Source organism: Amphiprion ocellaris, chromosome 19 (genome assembly GCF_022539595.1).
Source record: "Amphiprion ocellaris isolate individual 3 ecotype Okinawa chromosome 19, ASM2253959v1, whole genome shotgun sequence".
NCBI lineage: Eukaryota > Metazoa > Chordata > Actinopteri > Pomacentridae > Amphiprion > Amphiprion ocellaris.
This window is the reverse complement of record NC_072784.1, coordinates 11,202,876-11,225,314: the sequence shown is the minus strand read 5'-3', so window position 1 is coordinate 11,225,314 and position 22,439 is coordinate 11,202,876. Positions and strand designations below refer to the sequence as shown.

Genomic DNA, 22,439 nt, shown 5'->3' with positions numbered 1-22,439 from the left:
TAGGAATAATTAAGTCATTTAAGTTTTTTCTAAAATTGATATTTGTTCATTATGATTTTATGAGCAACTTTATCATAAACTCTGGTGAGTTTACTGATTTATAACGTGATTGGAAGCCAGTCGGATTTTAAAATCAACTTCTAACTAACTTTAACACAAATGCCAGACAAGAAAATAAATTCAAGACAGTTTAATAGCATATTTGGAGGTGAATTTAATTTTTTTAAAGACTTTTTAGGACCTTCAGACACTCCACAGCTGTTTATAAGCAGCATCACACATAAAAATTCTCCTTTCAGTCAATAAACAAATAAAAACCTATCATCTCCCATAAAGAGTGCATTTTAATGAATGTGTGACCTTCTTCTAGCTCAGGACAAACTTCCTGAGCAAAAACCAGCGTTGATTCTTGCTCTTACATAACAAGAGCACAAGATAATCTGAAGCCATAATTACCACAGACAAAACAGCCGTAAATCACTTCATGTGTGAGTCGCGGCTCAGTAATAAATCAGCACACGTGTAATTATCATAATTAGTCATTATGCAGAATCAATTGATTTAATATGGCGCTCCAATCAATTAGAGACGGAGACGTAATCAGTCATGAATTTACAATAAATCAGAAGCAGCCGCAGTGAGGGAGTCGATACAGCAGTTATAGATCAGCTACATGTCTCTAATCAGGAAATAAAACTCAGATTTATACTCAGACATAAAGAAACTAGTGTGAATGTGTGCAGGTCACATGACAAAAAGCTGTAAACATCTAGTCAGGTGAAGATCATCTACAGTAGATGTAAGACAGCATGTCAGGAACTTGTCGGTCCAAACTGACTGAGATTCTAAACTATTTACTGTTATTTTACAGAGTTCATCTGTTTTGTTAAATTACACTTAATAACTAGTAAAATAACAGAAAAAAAGGTCTTTATGGTCAGTCATAAACAACAGTTTACATCCACTTGTAAAGACGATGTATATCACGTCAGTCTTGAGTCTCTATAGACTCCTTTAACTCCAATTTTTCTATGAAGGAATGATGAACATGAACCTTTGTTACAAACACAATCAGGCATTTTGGTTCTTTCACAGATTTATTAAAGGTTTTCTTGAAATATGACAAAATCTGCTGATCAAAAATACACAAACAGCTACTTAAATTATCAATTCTGGCGATGTAGAGAGTTGTGTTAATCAAATGTTCTTAGTTTCATGGACTTCTAACTTCTTGTGAGTGACTACAATTGACTACAGCTGCTGACTTCTCTGATCCAGTTTAAACAGAACCCATTAGATCCACTCATTAGACTCAAATACTACAGTGGGAAAGTCTGAGGAGCTCAGCAAAGATCTGAAAAAGCAAATCACTGACTAAAAAAAAATTAAGAAAGTCATTTGTAATCATCTGTTTGTCAGGATAAAGTTCATGGTCCAGTTGTGTTGCTGCCATCATCAGGAAGAAAACACAAACTATCACCTGCTGCTGAGAGACGATCAGTCAGGATGGTAAAGAGTCAACCAGGAATCAGCTAAAAGCAGGTCTGAATGAATGATAAGCTGCTGGAACACAACTGTCAGTGTCCACAATGTTTTACATCAACATGAGCTGAGAGGCTCCATGAAGAAGGAAGTTCTTCCTCTAGAAGCAGAACCTTAAAGCTCCACTCAAGTTTGCTGCTGATCACAAGGACAAAGAAAAGGCCTTCTGGAGGAAAGTTCTGAAGTCAGATGGAACAAAAACTGATCAGAAATATGTTTGGAGGAGAGAAGGTGAGGCCTTTAACCCCAACAACACCAAACCTATCATCAAGCATTCACCAATTCTGTTCAGAGGAGTAAAAGATAAACCGAAGCTTGAAACCAGAAGGGACATTTGACTAAGTATTAGTATTTCTGTTTGTATATTTTTGACCCAGCAGATTTTGTCATATCTCCAGAAGACCTTCAGTAAATCTATGACAGACCCAAAACATGATTTTTTTTTTTTTTTTTTTTTTTTGTGTGTTTGTATGTTATTTTTTTGCATCTTGCAATCTATAGATTTTTTCTGCCAGTTACTTCTGCATTTTTTTTTTTTTTGGTCATTTTTTTCCATCTTTGTGACAATATTACTGTCGTTCTGCACAGACGACAGCTCTGAAGTTGTCTCTCCTTCTTCATGGTTGTTCTGTTTCCACCGAGGTGCAGGACTTTATATTGCAGTGAAAAAATGAATTTACAGTGAAGAAAAATGCGACAGAGGAGAGTTAAATTGATGCATACGATGATGCCATTCCCGTTCTGGGTTTCAAAGTGCCTGAACGCAGCTGAAACACTGACAAAACGTAAATGTTTGCAATTTTATTTTACTGATTTTAACCTCACTGTTCACTTTTTGGGATATTTGTTGATCTACTTTTGTCACTCTGCATGTGCTTTATTTGTTAAAATCAAGCCATAGTCCTGTTTCTCTGACTAAAGCTGCATCTCCTATGCTTGCCATATACTGATTCCCAACATATTCCAAAAAACATTTAGCTGATGAAGAACGTTCGTCAGTTTTTATGTTATTTAGAAATGTGATTCAGCTCAGATGTAGTGAGCTGGCTGAGGAACCGGAGCGATAATTGTAGCTTCAGAGTCTGTAAACTGTGGTATAAAAAGATCCGGCGTTGTGCTGCAGACGTCCTTTAGAGAGTCTGAGAGCAGCAGACGAACGGCAGACGCTGAGCCAAGTTCTTGTGTAAGAGGTTTAACAGGAGTTGGGAGAAAAATCCTTGGCAGCGTCACAGTGAAGGGTTCCAGGGGATAACCTCTAACCCCGACCAGCCTCGCAAATCTGCAGCTCTGCTCGTAAATCTCAGCATCTCAAAGTGTGTTACAGGAGGGTCAGTCTGGTAAAAATCAACCAAATCTTTAACAAAAAAAAAACAAAACTCTGACCTCCTTAGAATCATCTGTAGTAACTCTATTTATTGAAGCAAAGTTTTACCTTCATTCTATGAATATTTGCATAGAGGTGGGTCCAGATTTATCACTTTTTTAAGGGACTTTTTCCATCATTTCTGAGCCTCAGAATTTCATCAGTACAGCAGATTAACACATGGTATTTTAGGATGAACAACACATTTGAGTTCTGGTAAAAACTGCAACCAAAGAATTAAAAAAACAATATAAACTCAATCCAAAACCATTTATATACCCAGTTATACACCTCAGTCCAAAACTAATTGAAAGCAGTCCCAAACCCAGACTGAAATCTTTTTAAAACAGCTCTCAAACCAGGCAAAAATTAGCCAAGAACCCATCTAAATCCAGGTGACCTGATAGCTCAACAGGTTAAGCAGGTCACCCATGTACAGGGCTGGTCCCCGACACAGCGGCGTGGGTTCGATTCCTGCCCTTTGCTGCATGTCTTCCCCCAACTCTTCTCCGTCCGTTCCTGTCTGTCTCCACTGCACCTATCAATAAAGGCAAAAAAACCCAAAAACATCTAAACCCAGTCCAAAGTCAGTTCTGATACCGTGTAAAACTCAGTCCAAAAGCAGGTTCATAATCAGTGTAAAACTAGTCTAAAATCAAGATTGAAACTGGTCCGAAACGCGTCAAAAATCCACCCAAACCTAGTCTCAAAAGTCAAAATTAAAACCATTCAAAAGCCACTCCAAAACCAAGTCAGCCAAATCTAAAATGGGCCCAAAACAAGTCCAAAACCAAGACCGAAACCAGCTGAATCAGTCATCTGAACCAGCTCTGGAATTAGTCTATAACCAAGTCCAAAACCCAGGTCAAAAATCTAAATTGAAACAGTCCTAAATCAGTCAAAACCCACCTGAGCTCAGTCCAGAACCACGACAGATACCATTTAAAACTCAGTCCAAACCAAGTCTAACCTCACCATTTTAAAATAAGTCCAAAACCAGATCCATAATTCGTCTAAAACCAGTCCAAAACCAGTCAAAATCAAATCCAAAACCTTTCTAAAATCAAGATTTAGGCCAGTCCAAAGCAAGTTAGAAAAGTCCAATATCAGTCCAAAAGAAGTCCAAAACCATGTCCAATATAAGTCTAAAAGCAATCAGCAACCAAGTGTGAAATCTATGTCAACCAGGTACAAACATCAAGATGGAAGCCAGTCTAAAATCATTAAAACTTTATCTTAACATCTCTGCATTACATCTTTGCAGTAGATTAACTAAACCTACATCTCTACATCTCAGAAGGTAAGAAGAAGAAGGTGTTGCATGTGTTATCAGGCTTCCATCTTACCAGACAGGACGGTGAAGACAGCGGCGAAGGCGTTCAGTTTGAGTCCGTCGATGACGTTGCTGGAGTGGAAAAGTTCCAGACACATGAGGCTGAATCCGACCACCAGCAGCAGGATGTAGAGCACTTCGGACACCACCGACAACCACAACACACCTACAAATAACACAACACAACTTAGTTATAAGATAAGATAAGATAAAGTTCTTTATTTCTCTACACAGTCTCTGATGATTTTGATGTTTTCAAAAATGATAAACAGAACTAGGAGTTCCTTTGAAGCATCGCATGAGCAGCTCACCACAGAGTAAACATGGCTGCAGCATGATGTGAAGCATGGTGGTGGCAGCATCATGATGTGAAGCATGGTGGTGGCAGCATCATGATGTGAAGCATGGTGGTGGCAGCATCATGAAGTAAAGCATGGTGGTGCAGCATCATGATGTGAAGCATGGTGGTGGCAGCATCATGATGTGAAGCATGGTGGTGGCAGCATCATGCTGTGAAGCATGGTGGTGGCAGCATCATGAAGTGAAGCATGGTGGTGGCAGTATCTTTTTCTTGTAAATTCTTGTTTAAAAAGTGAAATTATATTGACTACAATTCAATGTTGCATAGTGATAAAAGAAAAAAAACTTCCCAGGAGGGTGAAAAGTACATATTTGAGTCGTTTATTAGCTGTAGGAAGATTTTATTTATTTAGCCTCTTCAAGCAAATAAATATTGACCTGCAACAGTTGTAATTAATGAAAAGTTAACAGTCCTTGGCTAAAAATGAGAAGCACCTGGTTCAAAATTTTTAAAGAAATTAGTTTTTTAAACTGCACGTCTTTTGAGAACATTATAACATGTGTAGTGAGTTTAAATTAAAGTATGTTGATTTATTTGTTATTTTTTCATAGTAAAATAAACACGAGCCACATTTAATGGCGTCAAATGGGGCAGAAAATTTTTTTTTATTAATTGAACCCTCCCTTAAATGTCTACAGTGATAAAGATGCATCTTGTTTCAGACCATTTCATTTCATTTCAGTCCTCCTCCTTCACTTTAAAACTCATCTTTCTCAGTAAACATCGCATTCTCTGCTGCACAGACAGCATAACTGCAGTTTAGATGAACAACACTCCAGAGTTTTGTGTTTCGGCATCAAACAGGCGTCAGCTGAACGTCTTGAGTGTGAGCTGAGCAGGTGTTGTCATTCAGACGACATACAGGGTCTGGGATCGATGCCAGAAGACGAAATCAAAGTGAAGCTGCAGAGGCTCGTGGGATATCGCTGCAGCGCTCAAGAACCTCCTGAAGGTCACAAGTTCAAACTCGTCAAACAAGTGAAGGTTTTCTACACAGAGTCCCGATGAGGTGAACCGAGGAACATCTGATTAGTCTCAGTTAATTAAATTATGGTAGAAACTGAGAGGTAGAGGACACACATGGATGAATTCAGTGAGTTTTCAGTTCAAATGTGTTAATTTTCTCAACAAAAATGTTAAATCCCTGAACTCTAGTTTTCTACAGTTAATTTATTTGACTATTTAAGTAAGTATATTTCCATATGAGTCCTTTTCAAGTGTGTTTTATCAGAAAAACCCACAAGTATACATCAAGGCTACAACAGTATGACTGAGTTTAGTACTTTATTCAGTGTAAAAAGACTGAAAATCTGGAATTTTCTAGTTATATAATGTCATTTTAGAGATTTTTCCAGTTTTATTAAATTACAAAAATAATCTCCAAAAATATATTTTTGGAGTTTTAATGTCAACATCAAAAACATTTTTTAAATGATAATTGGTTCTTTTACAATGTTTGTTCATAAAATCAGACTGTTTAACTGTATTTGAATTAGCAAAAAAAAACATAATTTTTCAGCTGTCTTCAGTCATTGAAAGAAAACTTTTTGAACATTGAGAAATGAGAAATAATATATTTAACTATATATATAAACCTTCTTTTTTAAAACAGTTAATATATGAATAAACATTTTTTTTGTTCAGTGATTTTACTTATCTGTAATTTAAGAAAGCTGGGAAAATAATCTGTAAGCTAATAGTAAATTGGTTAAAAAATTACAGCTAAAAATTGTCTTAAGAAACTCATGGTTCATAGTGTAGAATAAACGAAGCGGTATAGGAATAATAAACACATATCAAGTCAGTTAAAAAGAACATTTCTGTATAAAATGGAGCCTTTTTGCTGCTAAAACTGTTTGTTCCTGAGAGGGTTAAAGGTTGACGGATGTTTCACTGCATGTTTTCCACAGTCAGTTTGTTCTGTTGGTTAAATTATTGATTTTCTACTTCTGTCCGTTGCACAGAAACATGTGAAAATCAGATTTGTTGTGTTTCCGTCCTCTGAGGTCTGTTCGTTCTGGCCTCTGGCGTCACATAAACCCACAAACTGCTGATGGATGTTTGTCCTCCGACACTCAGATGCAGGTGAGATATGAGTTCCTGATGGGCCACCGGAGGAGGAGGGTGTGTTCGATTCCTCCACCTGCTCATCAGAGGAGGAAACATGTTGAGAGCAGAGCCGCCCCAGGGACGTATTATTCCTGAAAGGCAGCGGCTCCTCTCAGAATTAAACAGGATTAAAGCGATGAGGTGAAGCTGCAGGCCGACTTTTCAATTTTGGAGGGAAGCTACGGGATCCCGGAGCTGCCAAAATTCATCTCCTGGCGACGCAGGATCGGCTTCTGCATGCAAAGTGTTCTCCACAAAACACAGATTTGGAAACAGAGGAGTGGAATTTAAAGAGAAGATGGAGAAATCACAGCAGAGAGCAGCTACTCTTGATTTCTGAAGCTTCTCCGGTTTTATTCTGAATCTAAAACTACATTAACGTCCAAGTTTCTGGAGGTTTTTCTGCCTCCAGCTCCAGTTTATCCCGTTGTTTCTTGCTGACAAGTTTAATTATTTCCCTCGTGTGCTTCATGTTCAGATCTGGGAGCCCCGTTAGCTGCTACTGGTGCTTTATTGCCTCCACACTGTAAAAATGAACATTTTTAAATAGATTTTGACTGCAAATTTCACAGATTTTTTCTTTTTTGTTCAATTATTGAAAATCTGTATTCAAATATATAAAAATATAGTTACTTGAATAAATTATATATATTAAAGATTTAAAAAAGGTGTGTTGTTTTACATATTTCCTCTGTTTTGTCAAATTACAGATAACATTTAGTAAAATAACAGAAAAAAATGAAGTGTCAAAAAACAGCCAAAACCGTTAATAACATCCACATCCAAATTCTACATTATTAAATTAGAATTTTTTCTTTTATAACTTTGACTATAAAATTACAATTTTCTTGAGTGTATTTAAATCTGCCAATTTTTTTTATTGTTTTACTGTGAATAATGTAAACATAAAAAAATGTAAATGGTAATTTGTTCTTTTACAATGTTTGGTCATGAACTTAGACAGTTTAACTGCATTTCAATTAGCAAAAAAAAAAACAAACATTATTTTTCTGTTATCTTTTTGAACATTGAAAAATGATAAATAATATTTTTAACTGTTATTTTATTGCTTTGTTGCTCTTTCTTAATTTATTTTATCAAGTTCTATCAATTTTATTCCATATATTTTCTTACTTTGCTGTAGATTGTTGTTGAATTTTTATTTATTCAGTTTTATAATATTTTTATTCATTTATTTTGCACTACTGTGTTTATATATTCCTTTCTAGCTTGTAAATATCTGTATATATTGTGTTATATTTATCTTTATTATCACAATTTTATTTCCCTCTTCTTCTTTCTGTAGTTTTATTATCATCATCACCATTATTATTATTATTATTATTATTATTATTATTATTATTATTATTATTATTATTATTATAATAATTATTATTATTATTATTATTATCTTCCCTTATTCCTGGGGTGACGTCAACAGCCGAAATCAGATTCCTTGCATGTTGTGTTCATGCTTCGCATTTAAAGCTGATTCTGATTTACTTTTTATTATTTAAATTTCATTTTTTTGTCTTCTTAATTTACAGAATTTTTAGTTTTTCTTTTTCTGTGTCTCTTCATTATGTTTTGTATCATTTTTATGCTTATTTTTTATATATTTATATACATTTTTAAATTTTTTGTTCCATTTAGTCAAATTTTATTACTTTACAGAATTTTTTTTGCCTTGTCATTTTTAAAATCTTTTTTGTACTCTTAATTTACAGAGTTTTTAATCCAGTTGTGCATTATTTTACTGTTTACTGAGTTTTATAAATTTTATTTAATTTTTTTTTTTATAATTTGACTGTAGGCTGTTGTTTTTTAAACTAATTTTTAGCTGCGTTTTGATGACTTTATTTTAATTATTTGTCTTTTTAATCATTTTTTATGCATTCATGTTTACATTTTCTATCAACTGCACTCTGAGCTACATTAAAATGTATAAAACCTGCTGAAAAAATAAAGTTAAACTAACTGTTGACAGACATGTGCAGACTCTTGTTTTCTTCCCGTCACATTCTGATTTATCAGATTCACTCGGAGCAACATGGAAATTATTTGAGTCACTGGTTCCTCGTTAGCTGCAGCTTTAATTTTAAATAAATAAACTCAGCTGTTTCAAAACACCTTAGAGGAAAAATCCTCACCGCCAAACTCTAATGATAATTTCCTCCCAGTTGGATCTTATTGAATATGTATCTGAGCAGTAGAAACAAAACTCATTACATCTTTAATTAGTCTCTTTTTTCCTCTAGTTAATTTAACACAAAGATTAACTATTTCATCATTTCTGCTAAAGATTCACATTAAAAACTACTGATCTTCACTCTGAAGATGTTTTTTCTTTTTTTTATTTGCTAAATGAAAAACAAAATCATTCATCAGCTGTTCAGACATTCATTTGTTCTCTGTTGGTTAATTAATTAAAAAGAAGAAACTAATTAAAGGTGATTCACCATCAGACGGCTGATTAAACGGTTCATTTTATCTCATCCTGGTTTAATATTTTAGATTTTATTTACAGGTAAATCTTCTGCATTTCTGATTTATCTTTCAATTTAGTTTTAGTTGAGAAAAAATGATTATTTTTGTGTTTTCAAAGGGAAAAAAAGAGAAAATAATGGATCAAATCAGACACATAATTAAATTTTTGTGAATTTTGATGCAAATCTACATAAACACAAAACAATTCTGCTAAAAAAAGATTGTCATTTAAAATAATTGTTTCAAGTTTTTATTAATTTTATTTCTTGTTTTGCCTTTTAAATTTCTTTAATTTTTCATCTTATTTCATTACTTTAATCTATATTTTCTTATCTCGTTGCATTTTGTCTTTATCTAATTTCTAGTTTATTTTTACTGAGTGCTTTCTTGACCTATTTTATTGAGTTTTAGCAATTTTATTCATTAAATATTCTTATTTTAGGACAAAATTTTACACAATTTATATTTATTTTTTACTTTACAGTTTTTAACCCATTTTTTCAACACATCATTTTTATTTAGTTTTTAATCAATTTTTTTAACCTTGTATTTTTATGTTTAAGTGGGTTTATCTAATCTTATCTATTTTTTGTAATATTTGTATGTTGTGCTTTAACATATTTCATTGAGTTTTATCAACTTTATTCATTAAATATTTTTGTTTTACAATAGATCACCGTCTCTTACACTAAGTTATACTTATTTTTAATTTCTACTTAATTTAAAATTTTTAAACCAGTTTTTCATTACATGAATTTTATTTAATTTTTAATCTATTTTTTTGATATTGTATTTTTATGTTTTAGTCTGCTTATCTAATTTTATCTATTTTTTAAATTATTTTTATGTTATCCCTGTAAAACTCAAATATCAAAAAAATGCAAAAACAATATAGTTTTTATAATAATATACATTTATAATAATAATAATAATAATAATAAGAATAAGAATAAATAAGAAAAATTAATAAGAAAAAAATATCTATTTTTGCAACAATGGGTTTCACAGGGTTAAATTTTCTGAACCCATTTCATTGAGTTTTATTAAATTTATTTATTAAATATTCTTACGTTACTACAGATTGTTGTTTGCAGCACAAATAAAGTTTAACTGACTGAAAATCAAATAATTCTGGACAGAAAAATTTAGATGACATAAAAAATGTTCATGAAGGTTTCAGATAAGCAGAAAAATTTCCCCAAAATTAGCAGAAAACTGAGCCGAGTCAGGTTCGTCTGGTCCTGTTTTGTTTTTTCTTTTATATCTGATTGTTTCTTTCTAATTAATTTTTTGGTGTTGGTCTCATTAAGACTTGGAGCAGCTGTGAGTTATAAAACAGCAGATTAACGACAGAATCAAGGTCGACCTGCTCGTCTCTTCATCCAGACGGCTTCTGCAGATGAAACCTCCATTATTAACTACCTGCTCTGCATGAAACAGAGAATCAGCAGCGACGCCCACATGAAGCAGAATATTCCCTTTATTCTGGACGCTGCAGGAGACAAACAGCGAGAGAATAATCTGCATTTAGCAGCACAGTTCCTCATTATGCAGCACGCTTTCTGCACAAGTCTTTTATTATACAGGAGAACGAAGCTTTTCATGTTCTGAATCCAGGTGACGACTTTTTAAATTAGCTCCAGATCTGGATTCTCTGTGAGGCTTCAATAACTTCCAGGAATCAGAAGTGACAGCAGACAGCAGAAGACTGATCATCAGAGTCGTTCCTGCAGATTCATGCAGATTTCACAGCTGCTCCGGTTCAGGTAATGGATTCTTGTTGAAAAAAATCATGCAAAAACATGCATTTTTTAAAATATGTTTTAAAATGGTCACGGAAACTTCACCTTCAGAAACTGTCAAAGAAATCAAAACAGTCCTTCCTGGAAAAAAAAAAAACATCCTGGACTATTTCAGCTCCAGATCTAATTTTAGGAAGGAAACAGTTCCTACAAAAAAACCCACACATTTGGTTGGAACTGAGTGAATACCAGTGGAGATATTAATTTAAAAATCAAAGATAATTATTCTTGTCTTAAGTCGCTGTTGCCCTTCAAATTGCCGTTTCCACGCTCAAACTGCACCAAAGCTAAAGAAAACTCTGCTGAATCTGCATTTAGAAAACATTTTATGCCCTAGTGGGACTAAATAACTTGTATTTACTGTTTTTTGAGTGTTCTGCACGTGAGTCAAGCTAAAAATCAAGCTAACAAATCCCACCTGGGCGTTAATTTCCAGCTTCTTGCAGCCAGACGTGGTGTTTCCTGTTCTGATTCTCAAGCTTTAAGGCCTAAAGAAACATCTCTGGTGCATTTAGAGATTCAGCTGAACATCCAGCAGCTTCCAAACTCAACAGAGACGTGTTTATACTGGATGTTTTTTTGTTTCCTCCGTCGACCTGGAGAACAGGTGGAGTCTAATGACGGTCATTACTCACCTCTCTCGGACGCCGGCGCCAAATCTATGAAGCTCCGACACTTTTCACCTGAGAGGACAGACAGAGGTGACGGAGGGAAGATAGAGGAGGAAGAGGAGGAAGGAGAGGGAAAGGATGGAGTGATCAGAGGGGAAATGAAAGCAGAAGGTGAAGAAAGAAAAAAAGAGAAAATGAGCGAGTTAGGAGTCGACGCTGCAAACAAAGACGTCCTGAACGTCATCAGACTGATTTCAGTTTGTAGCTTCACTTTACTGTCTGGATGACGCAGTTAATAACGTTTTAATTTTTTAAAAAATAGACACAAACTGACCACAAAGAGACTAAAAATATCTATAAAGATCTACACAATTCCTACAAAGAGACACACAATGACAACAAAAAGACAAAAGATATCCATAAAGAGAAATAAAATGACTTTATAAATAGACACAAAACTACCTCACAAAAGGTGAAAACTGGAGCCGCTGCAGCGTCTGATTAAGAATCTAGAACGTAATTAAAGCATCTGTATCAGTATTCATCCAAATTGCTCATCAGGATGAAGCTGCTTCTGGTGTTTTACTTTCATTATTCTGGGCTCCGTCTAATCGCTGCTCCTCGTCGTTTATGGTTCATTGCGACTCTAATGAGAACTAACGGTTCTTTAAAACAGCAACTTCACTTCTACAGGTGAGTCTCCGGATCAATAACTCAGCAGCCAGCTGAAACTTTACGCACAAAAATAAGAAGAAAACGTAATTTTTCTACTAATAAACTAAACAACCATATTCATTAGCAAAAATATTGGTCAAAATAAATAACAATGATCAGCATTTACAGGCATTTAAAGAGCACTACACCAAGAAACACTTATTATTTTGTCAGACAGGCTACTAGTGCCTACATTACCCATGATGCACTCTGACAGGTGCAATGTAAAATAAAAAACTTAAAAAAAAACTGGCAGCATGGATTCCACAAAAATAATTCAAACACTGTAAAAACTGTAAAAATAACAGCAATAAGCTGTAAAAAAAAGATAAAATAATTTATTTAAATGCATTAAAATAAGTACTTTTTTACTTACACCTTTCTTGATAATTACAAGTTATAAAAAATGAATTGCTATTTGTAAAAAAATAATTGTTTATGTGGACATTATGCACAGATTTTTTTACAGTAAACTATTTAAGTCATTATTTTTTCATATTTTTTTATAATTTTATTAGTTATTATCTGTGATTTTACAAGTCAGGAAAAGTTTGTAAAATAACAATTAAAAAGAAATATTTAAATCCTTAATGTCAATAATTTTTTCCTTTATAAAACAGCACATATCTGTAAAACCCTAAAATTCATGCTGATTCAAATGTAGTAAAAAGTGCAATTTTGTGAGATAAAAATACTAGTTATTACATTTTTTTCTGTGATTTTATTCGATATTTTCTGACATTTAACAAAACAGGAAAAATCTGTGAAATATCAGTTAAATGCTATTAATTACTGCCACCTACTGGACAGGAGTGGAGCTGCACAAAAATAGAAAAATAATGTATAAAATCAGCTTTTCATACTTATTCAGATGCCCATCTTAATGCAAATAACCAAGGATGTGAAGGAAGTTTTTAGTTCTGTAGTAAATTAAACCTGAAAATGTGTCGCTGCTGACAGACACAAACATTAAAAAAGAACACTTTGGTGTGAGAAAGTGAACTTTGAGTGAGTTAAAGCCTCTTCTTAGAGCAGCAGAGTCAGTTTGAGCTTCTTACAAGCGCTGCTGCCAGTCATGATGTAATGAAGGCGGTAAGCTGAAGCCGTCAGGATGTTTTAATTTAACTTTTAACTGACCAGGTGGCCTCGATTACACAAAACATCTGCAGATACTGAATCACAGTCAGACCCACACAGGTCAAAAGGTTCAAACTCAACTTCGAGCTGCATCGATAGTTGTTTAGGCAATGTCCTCCGCCTTTAATTTAACTTCTAACATGCAGTTTCCCTCACATTAAACTAAAGAAAAGAACTTCCAGAGATCAACATGTGAGCTTTAAAACTATTTTCTTTATTTTACAGTAACCCTGAAACCATGGAGCGGCCGTCCAAACTGGACCTCACCAAGAAGCAGGCTGATTAATAATTCCTGTGCAGGGCTGGCAGAAAAACTTCCTCTTATCGGGCAGCAGCAGGAATAATTAATATTGTGGCAGCAAGAAGTAGAAACAAGCTAGTTGCAAGTAAGCCAACTTTATTCTTCTTAAGCCAGAGATAGACTGATGAACCAAAACCACATGTGCCTCTCCTAGGGTCTTGTCCCCTCCCCTAAACCCCCCGACCCTCTGGGTGAGAGACCCTGTATAACCTGTACACCACACAGCTCCCCCCCGAACACCCAGAAGGGAACATGGCACACAAAAACAAATCAGTCTCTCAACGGGGGCTTAATAGGCCTGCCGAAACGACTGCGCCGAACCACGGAGTCAGGGCGAGGAACCTGCAAAACAGAGTGGTCATCAGTGGAGCGCACAGGAACAGTATGGTCCATCACAGGCGGGGAGACACAGTCAGCAGCAGGAGACAGAGCCAAAGGTCTGGTAGGAGGACGGCCACGACGGGGAACCTGACCGGGTAACACAGTCTCACCTGCTACAATGTAGGCCGGCTTAAGGCGATCCACAGTTAACAACTCTTTACGCCCACCCATATCCAACAGAAAACCCTTGGCACCTCGATCAAGCACACGAAATGGACCATCATATGGAGGCTGGAGGGGGGAGCGGTGGGCATCGCGGCGTACAAAAACAAAACGAGCCGAATTGAGTGCCAAAGGCACAAATGACCGCGGAAAACAATGATGCATTGGACCAGGAGCCGAAGAGCCGCCGGACAAAAAACTGTCCATAGAGGAGCGGAAAACCGGAGCTGCTGCTTCTGACAAAAACTCACCCGGAATACGAAGCGGCTGACCAAAAACTAACTCTGCAGAAGACGCATCGAGATCCTCCTTAGGGGCTGAACGCAACCCGAGAAGGACCCACGGCAAACGGTCCACCCAGCTGTCACCGACAAGGGAAGCACGCAGAGCCGCTTTAAGAGAACGGTGGAAACGTTCACATAGCCCATTAGCCTGAGGGTGGTACGCTGTTGTACGGTGAACTTGCACCCCTAGGGAGCGCGCCATCCCTGTCCAAAGCTCTGAAATGAACTGGGGGCCCCGGTCAGAAGTAATATCCGAGGGAACACCAAAACGGGCAACCCAGGCCGAGAGGAAAGCACCAACCACATCCGCCGATGCGGTGGATGAGAGGGGAACCACCTCAGGCCACCTTGTAGTACGATCCACCATAGTGAGCAAATGAGTAAAACCCCTCGAAGATGGGAGTGGGCCGACCAGATCCACATGCACATGATCAAAACGTCTGGCAGGGATCGGAAACGGTTCAAGAGGAGCTTTAGTATGCCGATGCACCTTGGCACGCTGGCACGCAACACAAGAAGCTGCCCATCCCCTAACGTCTTTGCGCAAACCTGGCCAAACGAAACGGAAACTGACCAGTTTAACTGACGCGCGCACACCAGGATGCGAGAGAGAGTGCACGGAGTCAAATACCCGCCGCCTCCAACCTGCCGGAACTATGGGGCGAGGTCGACCCGTGGACACATCACACAGGAGAGTCGGACCACCTTCGTGCAACACTGTCTCTTCAAGCTTCAGCCCTGAACCCGTAGAGCGAAGGGCAAGGATATCCGCATCCTCGACCTGTTCCGCAGCCATAGCTGAAAAATCTGTCCCGAGAAGCACAGGACAAACCAGCACGCGTGAAAGACAGTCAGCGACTGAATTGGATTTACCGGCAACGTGACGTATGTCAGTCGTGAACTCTGAAATAGCCGCAAGATGACGTTGCTGACGCGCTGACCAGGGATCAGTAACTTTAGACATCGCAAACGTCAGCGGCTTATGGTCCACGTAAGCGGTAAAAGAACGACCTTCCAACAAAAAGCGAAAATGCCGGGTAGCCAAAAACAGAGCCAACAACTCGCGGTCGAAAACGCTATACTTCCGCTCGCAGTCCCGCAACTTACGGCTAAAGAACGCGAGAGGCTGCCACGTACCAGCCACGTGCTGCTCAACCACAGCCCCGACTGCCACATCAGAAGCATCCGTTGTCAGGGCAATACGCGCATCCGGATCAGGATGAGCAAGGAGAGCTGCCTCAGCTAAGGCAGACTTAGCCCCATCAAAAGCAACAATCCGCTCTGAAGTCCAGACAACAGGATCAGTAGCCTTCTTAGAACGCAAGCCATCATAAAGCGGCTGCATAAGATGGGCAGCGTGCGGAATGAACCTGTTGTAGAAGTTCACCATGCCCAAAAACTCTTGTAGAGACTTAACCACAGCCGGGCGGGGGAAATCTGTAACAGCCTGTACCTTGGCTGGCAATGGAACTGCGCCACTTGCTGAAATCCGATGACCCAGAAAATCGATCACCGGCAACCCAAACTGGCACTTTGCGGGGTTAACAATCAGGCCGTGGGCATCCAAGCGCCGGAAAACCTCTCTGAGGTGTGCGTGGTGCTCTTCCAGAGACGAGCTGGCCACTAAGATGTCGTCAAGATAGACGAACACGAACGACAAACCACGCAAAACCGAATCCATTAACCTCTGAAAGGTCTGCGCTGCCCCCTTGAGTCCAAACGGCATCCGGAGGAACTCAAACAGCCCAAATGGGGTGATCACTGCGGTCTTAGGCACATCATCTACGTGCACCGGAACCTGATGATACCCACGCACCAAGTCCACTTTCGAGAACACGGACGCACCAGACAACCGAACCGAAAAATCTTGAATGTGAGGGATCGGGTAACGATCCGGAGTTGTCACGTTGTTTAAACGGCGAAAGTCACCGCATGGGCGCCAGGATCCATCAGCCTTAGGCACCATGTGAAGGGGAGAGGCCCAGGGGCTGTTAGAGCGCCGCACTATTCCTAACCTCTCCATAGTAGCAAACTCCTCCTTGGCGCAGGCCAATTTTCCCGCGTCAAGACGCCGTGCGCGCGCAAAAACCGGCGGACCACTTGTAGGAATGAAGTGCTCCACTCCGTGTTTAGCAACCGCAGAGGAAAAAGCTGGTGTGGTTAGAGACGGAAAGTCAGCAAGAAGGCTCTGAAAAACATCGCCGGACGTTGAAAAAGTTGCGTGCGGAAACGACCCAACACCTCCAGACTCGCAGGGAAAAGTAGCAAAAGTCACAGCGTCTATGAGTCTACGATTAGCAACATCAACCAACAAACCATGAGCACACAAAAAATCAGCACCAATAATTGGAACAGTCACAGAAGCAACTACAAAGTCCCACTCGAAATCACGCCCGTGGAAACAAACAGTTGTCCGTTTTGTACCAAAAGTGCCAATAGCAGAGCCGTTAGCTGCGCTTAGCTGTGGGCCGCAACCACCACGGGTCGCCATGTCGTGGCTCGTGGGGTGCAACAAACTCTTCTGAGAGCCAGAGTCGATCAGAAAACGACGTCCTGTCAGTGAGTCATTAATAAAGAGCAGCTCACCTCGGTCACCAGCGCCCACAGCCGCCACTGCGTTTCCAGAAGAGTCAAAAGTACATGGCGGGACACAGCGCCTAGCTTTGACGCCAAACCTCCGGTGGTAGAAACAGAGGGGGCTCCCACGCCGAGCCCTCGCGCTGACAGCCGAAACCACCGCGGGGTCCGTTGGGGACATCTGCTGGGGATCCATCGTAGCACTTTGGACCGTAACCCGTCTGGAAGCCAACAGGACACGGTCAGCCTCCTCTGCTAGGCCGCGGAAATCGCCAGCGGCTAGAAGCGGGGAGTTAGCCAAAGCAGCCCGAACTTCACGCGGGAGCTGCCGCAGAAAAATATGAGGAAAAAGGAAACCGCCTTCGTCTGAGCCCAGGAGCGAGAGCATGTCGTCCATAAGGTCCACCGCAGTACAGTCTCCCAAACCGGACAAGCTGAGGAGTTTATCCGCTCTCTCCGCGGAAGACAGACAGTATCTCCGCACCAGGAGCTGCTTGAGAGCGGCGTATTTCCCACTGTCAGGGGGGCTACGCAGCAGCGACATCACCCGGCGAGTGGACTGCTGATCCAGGGCAGCAACCACCAAGTAGTACCTGGAGTCATCCGCGTCCACACCACGAAGATGGAATAAAGCCTCAATGTGCTGGAACCATGAAGCCGGGTCGCTCTGCCAGAAGTCCGGAAGCTTCACTGCGGCGGTCGCGGTAGCGGACGAGGCCGGCTGGGAGAGTTGGAGGGAAGTCGAAGCCGAGTCCACGGCCGAGGTCGACGATGAAACACTCTCCGAAGACGGTTCAGTCATGTTCAACTCAGGGGTCACCAATGTGGCAGCAAGAAGTAGAAACAAGCTAGTTGCAAGTAAGCCAACTTTATTCTTCTTAAGCCAGAGATAGACTGATGAACCAAAACCACATGTGCCTCTCCTAGGGTCTTGTCCCCTCCCCTAAACCCCCCGACCCTCTGGGTGAGAGACCCTGTATAACCTGTACACCACAATATCAGATTAATATTTAACAGAGAAAATACCTGGAGCAGCAGATGTGTGGATGGAGACAGGAGGCAACAGGTGAGAACATTTAGAAAATCAGTTCTAATCATGAAATACATCATTAATGTGAAGCATGATGCTGCCACCACCATGCTTCATGTCACGATGCTGCTACCACCATGCTTCATGTCATGATGCTGCTACCACCATGCTTCATGTCATGATGCTGCTACCACCATGCTTCATGTCATGATGCTGCTACCACCATGCTTCATGTCATGATGCTGCTACCACTGTGCTTCACAGTGAGAATGGTGTGTTTGTGATGATGTGCAAAGATTAGTGTCTCAAAACAGCGCCTCGTCTCATGACAAAAAGCTCCATTCTGGTCTCCTCAGACCAAAGAACCTTCTTCCAGTTGACTTCAGAGTCTCCACATGTCTTCTGGTGAACTCTAGTCCAGACTTACTTTGAACTTTTTCAAACAGAGTCTTTCTCTTTTTCTCCCATAAAGCTTTGACTGGTGAAGAACAGACAACAGTTGTTGTATGAACAGTCTCTCCCATCTTAGCTGCTGAAGCTTGGAACTCCTTCAGAGGAGTCATAGGTGTCTTGGTGGCCTCCCTCACTAGTCTCTTTCTTGCTCGGTCTCTCAGTTTTTGAGGACGTCCTGCTCTAGTCAGATTTACTCATGTTCCATTTTCCTTCCATTTCTTAATGATGGATTAAACTGGACTCCAAGAGATATTTGATGACTTGAAAATGTTTTTGTTTCATCCTCTGACTGGTGCTTTTCAACAACCTTTTCTCAGAGTTTCTTGGAGTGTTCCTTAGTCTTCATGGTGTAGTTATACTCGACGTCTTTCAGAGTAAAAACACAGACTGTATTTTTCATCTTCAATATCCTCACTGTTGAGTAAAATATTAGCCAGCTGTTGTTTTTCATCACTTACTACCTCATAGTGCTGGCTGCTCAGCGTGAAGCTGTAGAGGAAGACGTTGTGGAAAAAGCCGGGGATTGAAGGCGACACTGATGAACTGCAGGTTGTAAACAAAGCTGCCACACCAGCAGCTTCACTTCTCACCACAGACCGAGCGTAAAGAAGGACGACATGACAGCTGTGTGGAGGTGAAGCCACAATATCTGCTAATACCTCAGCCTGCCTCAAAGTAAGATTTCAAGTGCAGTTTTTTTCCCACCACAAGTTAAGTTATAGATAAATATTAACAATAGTGCCCCAGCTTTCCAAAAATATTTTAAAAAACTGTAAATTCTAATGCCTTTGTAAAACCTAATAGTGTGACAAAGCAACTTGACTTGATTCTCTTTTATTTTGTTTTATCAATGAACGAGTATTTTCGTGGCTGTAAACTGTAAAAAAGTAAAAAAATTTAATCTTAAAAAATAATTTACTGTTATTTTACAGATCTTTACTGTTTTCTCTTTAACGTGTTTTAACTTACTGTTAATTGAAATTTATACGATTTTATCTTTTACGTTTTATTTTTTTAATTATTTTACAAACATTTTCACTGTACACTGTAAAAAAGAATTTATTAAAACACTTTTTAATTTTAGCAGATTTTCTCTGCTTCATATTTTACATGTTCGTTTTTCTTTTTGTTACAATTTTTTGAGCATTTCAGTCAGGGTACACTGTAAAACAATTAATTGTTTCAACACTTTAAATGTAATTTCTTGTATATTTTTAAGTTTTTGAACCATTTTACAGATATTTTTAATCATTTTAGAAGCATTGTGCACTGTAAAAAAAACTGTAGTAGTCACTGTAAACTTTAAACAAGTAATTTCTTGAAAACACTTTTTATTTGTATTTTTCTTTAAATTTTCTCTTATCTTACAAATTTTCCCTGTTTTATATTTTACATGTTATTTTGTCTTTTTCTGTTTAACCAATTTATGTGTTTGTCATTCCATACCGTAAAAAATACAACATAAATAGTAATACAATGTACTTGGAATTTTTTAAACAATATACTGTTGTGTTTTATTTTATTTATTTTATTTTTTTACAACTATGAGCATTTCATTCAGGGTACACTGTAAAAATGAATTATTTAAACATTTTAAATTTAATTTCTTGAATAATTTCTTCTGAACAATTTACAAATAAATTTCAGATGTGAAAAATATTCATTTTCTAAGCATTTAATTGCATTTTTTAAACAATTTACTGTTATTTTACATATTTTCCCTGTTCTAGTTTTTGACATCATTTTTTTATGTTTTGACGATTTTTCAAGCATTTTAATCACAGTGATAAGATTTTTTTTCAAAAACAAAAAAAAACACTTTAATTGTAGTTTAAAAAATAATTTGCTATTATTTTACATATTTTACATGTTTTATTTGTTTCAGACTTGCCTGTGAAGCATTTTAAATAACCGTCTGTGTACGATAAGGTGCTATATAAATAAACTGCTCTGTAGGAGTTAATCAGGTTTGTTTCTTCTGATCTCAGCCTCACAGTGACCATTAAAAAGAAAAACAAATGAACAGATGAGAATAATGAAAGCAGTCACGATGTAAAATGTTAATTAACATAATTCATTGTTTTATAGTGTTTGAGGGTAAAATTATTTACTGAGCTTATTTTCAAAGGAATGAACTTTCTCCAGTAGGAGTTGATGAACTTGAAGCTGAGAACATAAACAGCAGGAAAGTGAGCTTGTGAGATTAAAAGGGGGGCTGAAACTAACAAATATTTGCATTCGTGACTATTTTCTAGATTAAATATTTAGTCTGAGCAATAAAATTACATAAAATGTTTTTTCCATAATCTCTGAAAGTACAAATTGGCAGCATGGGATTTCTTGTTTTTCCTTGATCAGGACCCCAAAATTAAAATATGTTCAATGCAAGTGAAAGAACAACAGCAAATCTTAATTTTTTTTCTGGCAAAAAAGTCGTATTTCTGCTTCAAAAGTGACTCTATACACTCTGGAGACGAGCCATCCTTCACCCTCCGTTTATTTCCATTCATAAAATGATCCGCATCAATCAACCTGCATGGAATCAACACCAAGGACATTTCTCTGCTCCTGCAGTGTTCACTGCACCTTGAACGCACCACATCTGTCTCTCGACCAAGAAAAACACACAAAAACGTCCAACACTTTAGCTAAAACAGGGATTGACCCCGTGTCGGTTTTACGCACAGAAATGTTGCTTTTTGGCGCGTAAAAAAACCATTTCTGACGTGTTCGCTTCATTTTGACTCTGAAGCGTGACTTTGCTCTCAGGTAGTAAATGAAACTGTGATGAACTTCCGCTGCTGCTCACAGACAACATGTTGAATCATGAGAATTAACATCACAGAACAACATCTGCTTCTAAATGCGCTCAGTTGACGTCTGATCACCTTTTTGTGGAGCAACTTTGCAGACGCGTGGACCCACCTGCTTCGTGGATGTTCTCCTCGCAGGAGTACCAGATGCCGGTGTGGAAGCGGCGGAACAGGAAGCGGTCGTCCCCGGTCTCCCAGCTGTAGTGCACCTTGCTCTGGTCCGTCTCGTTCACGCCGTAGTCGATGCAGTTGTGGTGCCGCTGCTTGCTGCAGTTGGGTTTGGGGACGCGCTGGGTTCCTTCGCACCAGTACGTGGTGATGAAGGCGGTGGTGGAGAAGAACAACGCCACCAGGTTCAGACCCACCGACAGTAGGGCGCGACATTTCCGCGTCGTCTTCATGATGTCGGAGCGACCGGCCGCGTCCCCGCAGGCGGCCAGAAAGTTCATCCAAGACGCGGAGCGGCGGAGGCGGTCAGCGGCGGAGCGGCATGGCGCGGCGGAGGCGCACAGAGGAAATTACGCGCGTCTCCTCCTCGTCTTTTCTCCTCTTGGTGCCAGTTTGTCCTCAGAGCGGAGAGAAGAGCGACGCAGAGCCGTGAATGATGGATGTCTTCTTCCATCTACAGCACATCTGGCAGCTTCCAGCCTCACGGAGGGAAGAGATGGAGCTGCTGCACCGGCGGACACCGGGACGGTACTGAGGAGAGACTCTGACACTGGAGCGTTTCTCTCTCTCGCTCTCTCTCTCTCTCTCTCTCTCTCTCTCTCTCTCTCTCTCTCTCTCTCTCTCTCTCTCTCTCTCTCTCTCTCTCTCTCTCTCTCTCTCTCTCTCTCTCTCTCTCTCTCTCTCTCTCTCTCTCTCTCTTTCTCTCTCTCTCTATCGTGTCTGTGCGTCATCACCGTGACCGGACTGTTCATATGAGGGAAAAGAGTCACCCAGATAGAGCTCAGACCTCCACCACAGCTGGACCTTCTAA

The 22,439-nt window shown here is 39.1% G+C and overlaps 1 protein-coding gene across 1 annotated transcript in view; it reads right to left on the bottom strand.

Moving 5' to 3' along the window:
• gsg1l (gsg1-like) overlaps positions 1-22,143 on the bottom strand; it is a 38,756-nt gene extending 16,613 nt beyond the window's left edge. Inside the window, exons 1-3 of the mRNA XM_023273633.3 lie at positions 21,573-22,143; positions 11,633-11,680; positions 4,252-4,404 (exon numbers count right to left, since the gene is read on the bottom strand). Of these exons, the coding sequence (XP_023129401.1) occupies positions 4,252-4,404; positions 11,633-11,680; positions 21,573-21,909 (538 nt within the window). The 5' untranslated portion in view covers positions 21,910-22,143. The remainder of the gene's footprint in view (positions 1-4,251; positions 4,405-11,632; positions 11,681-21,572) is intronic.
• Positions 22,144-22,439: the final 296 nt, after the last annotated feature.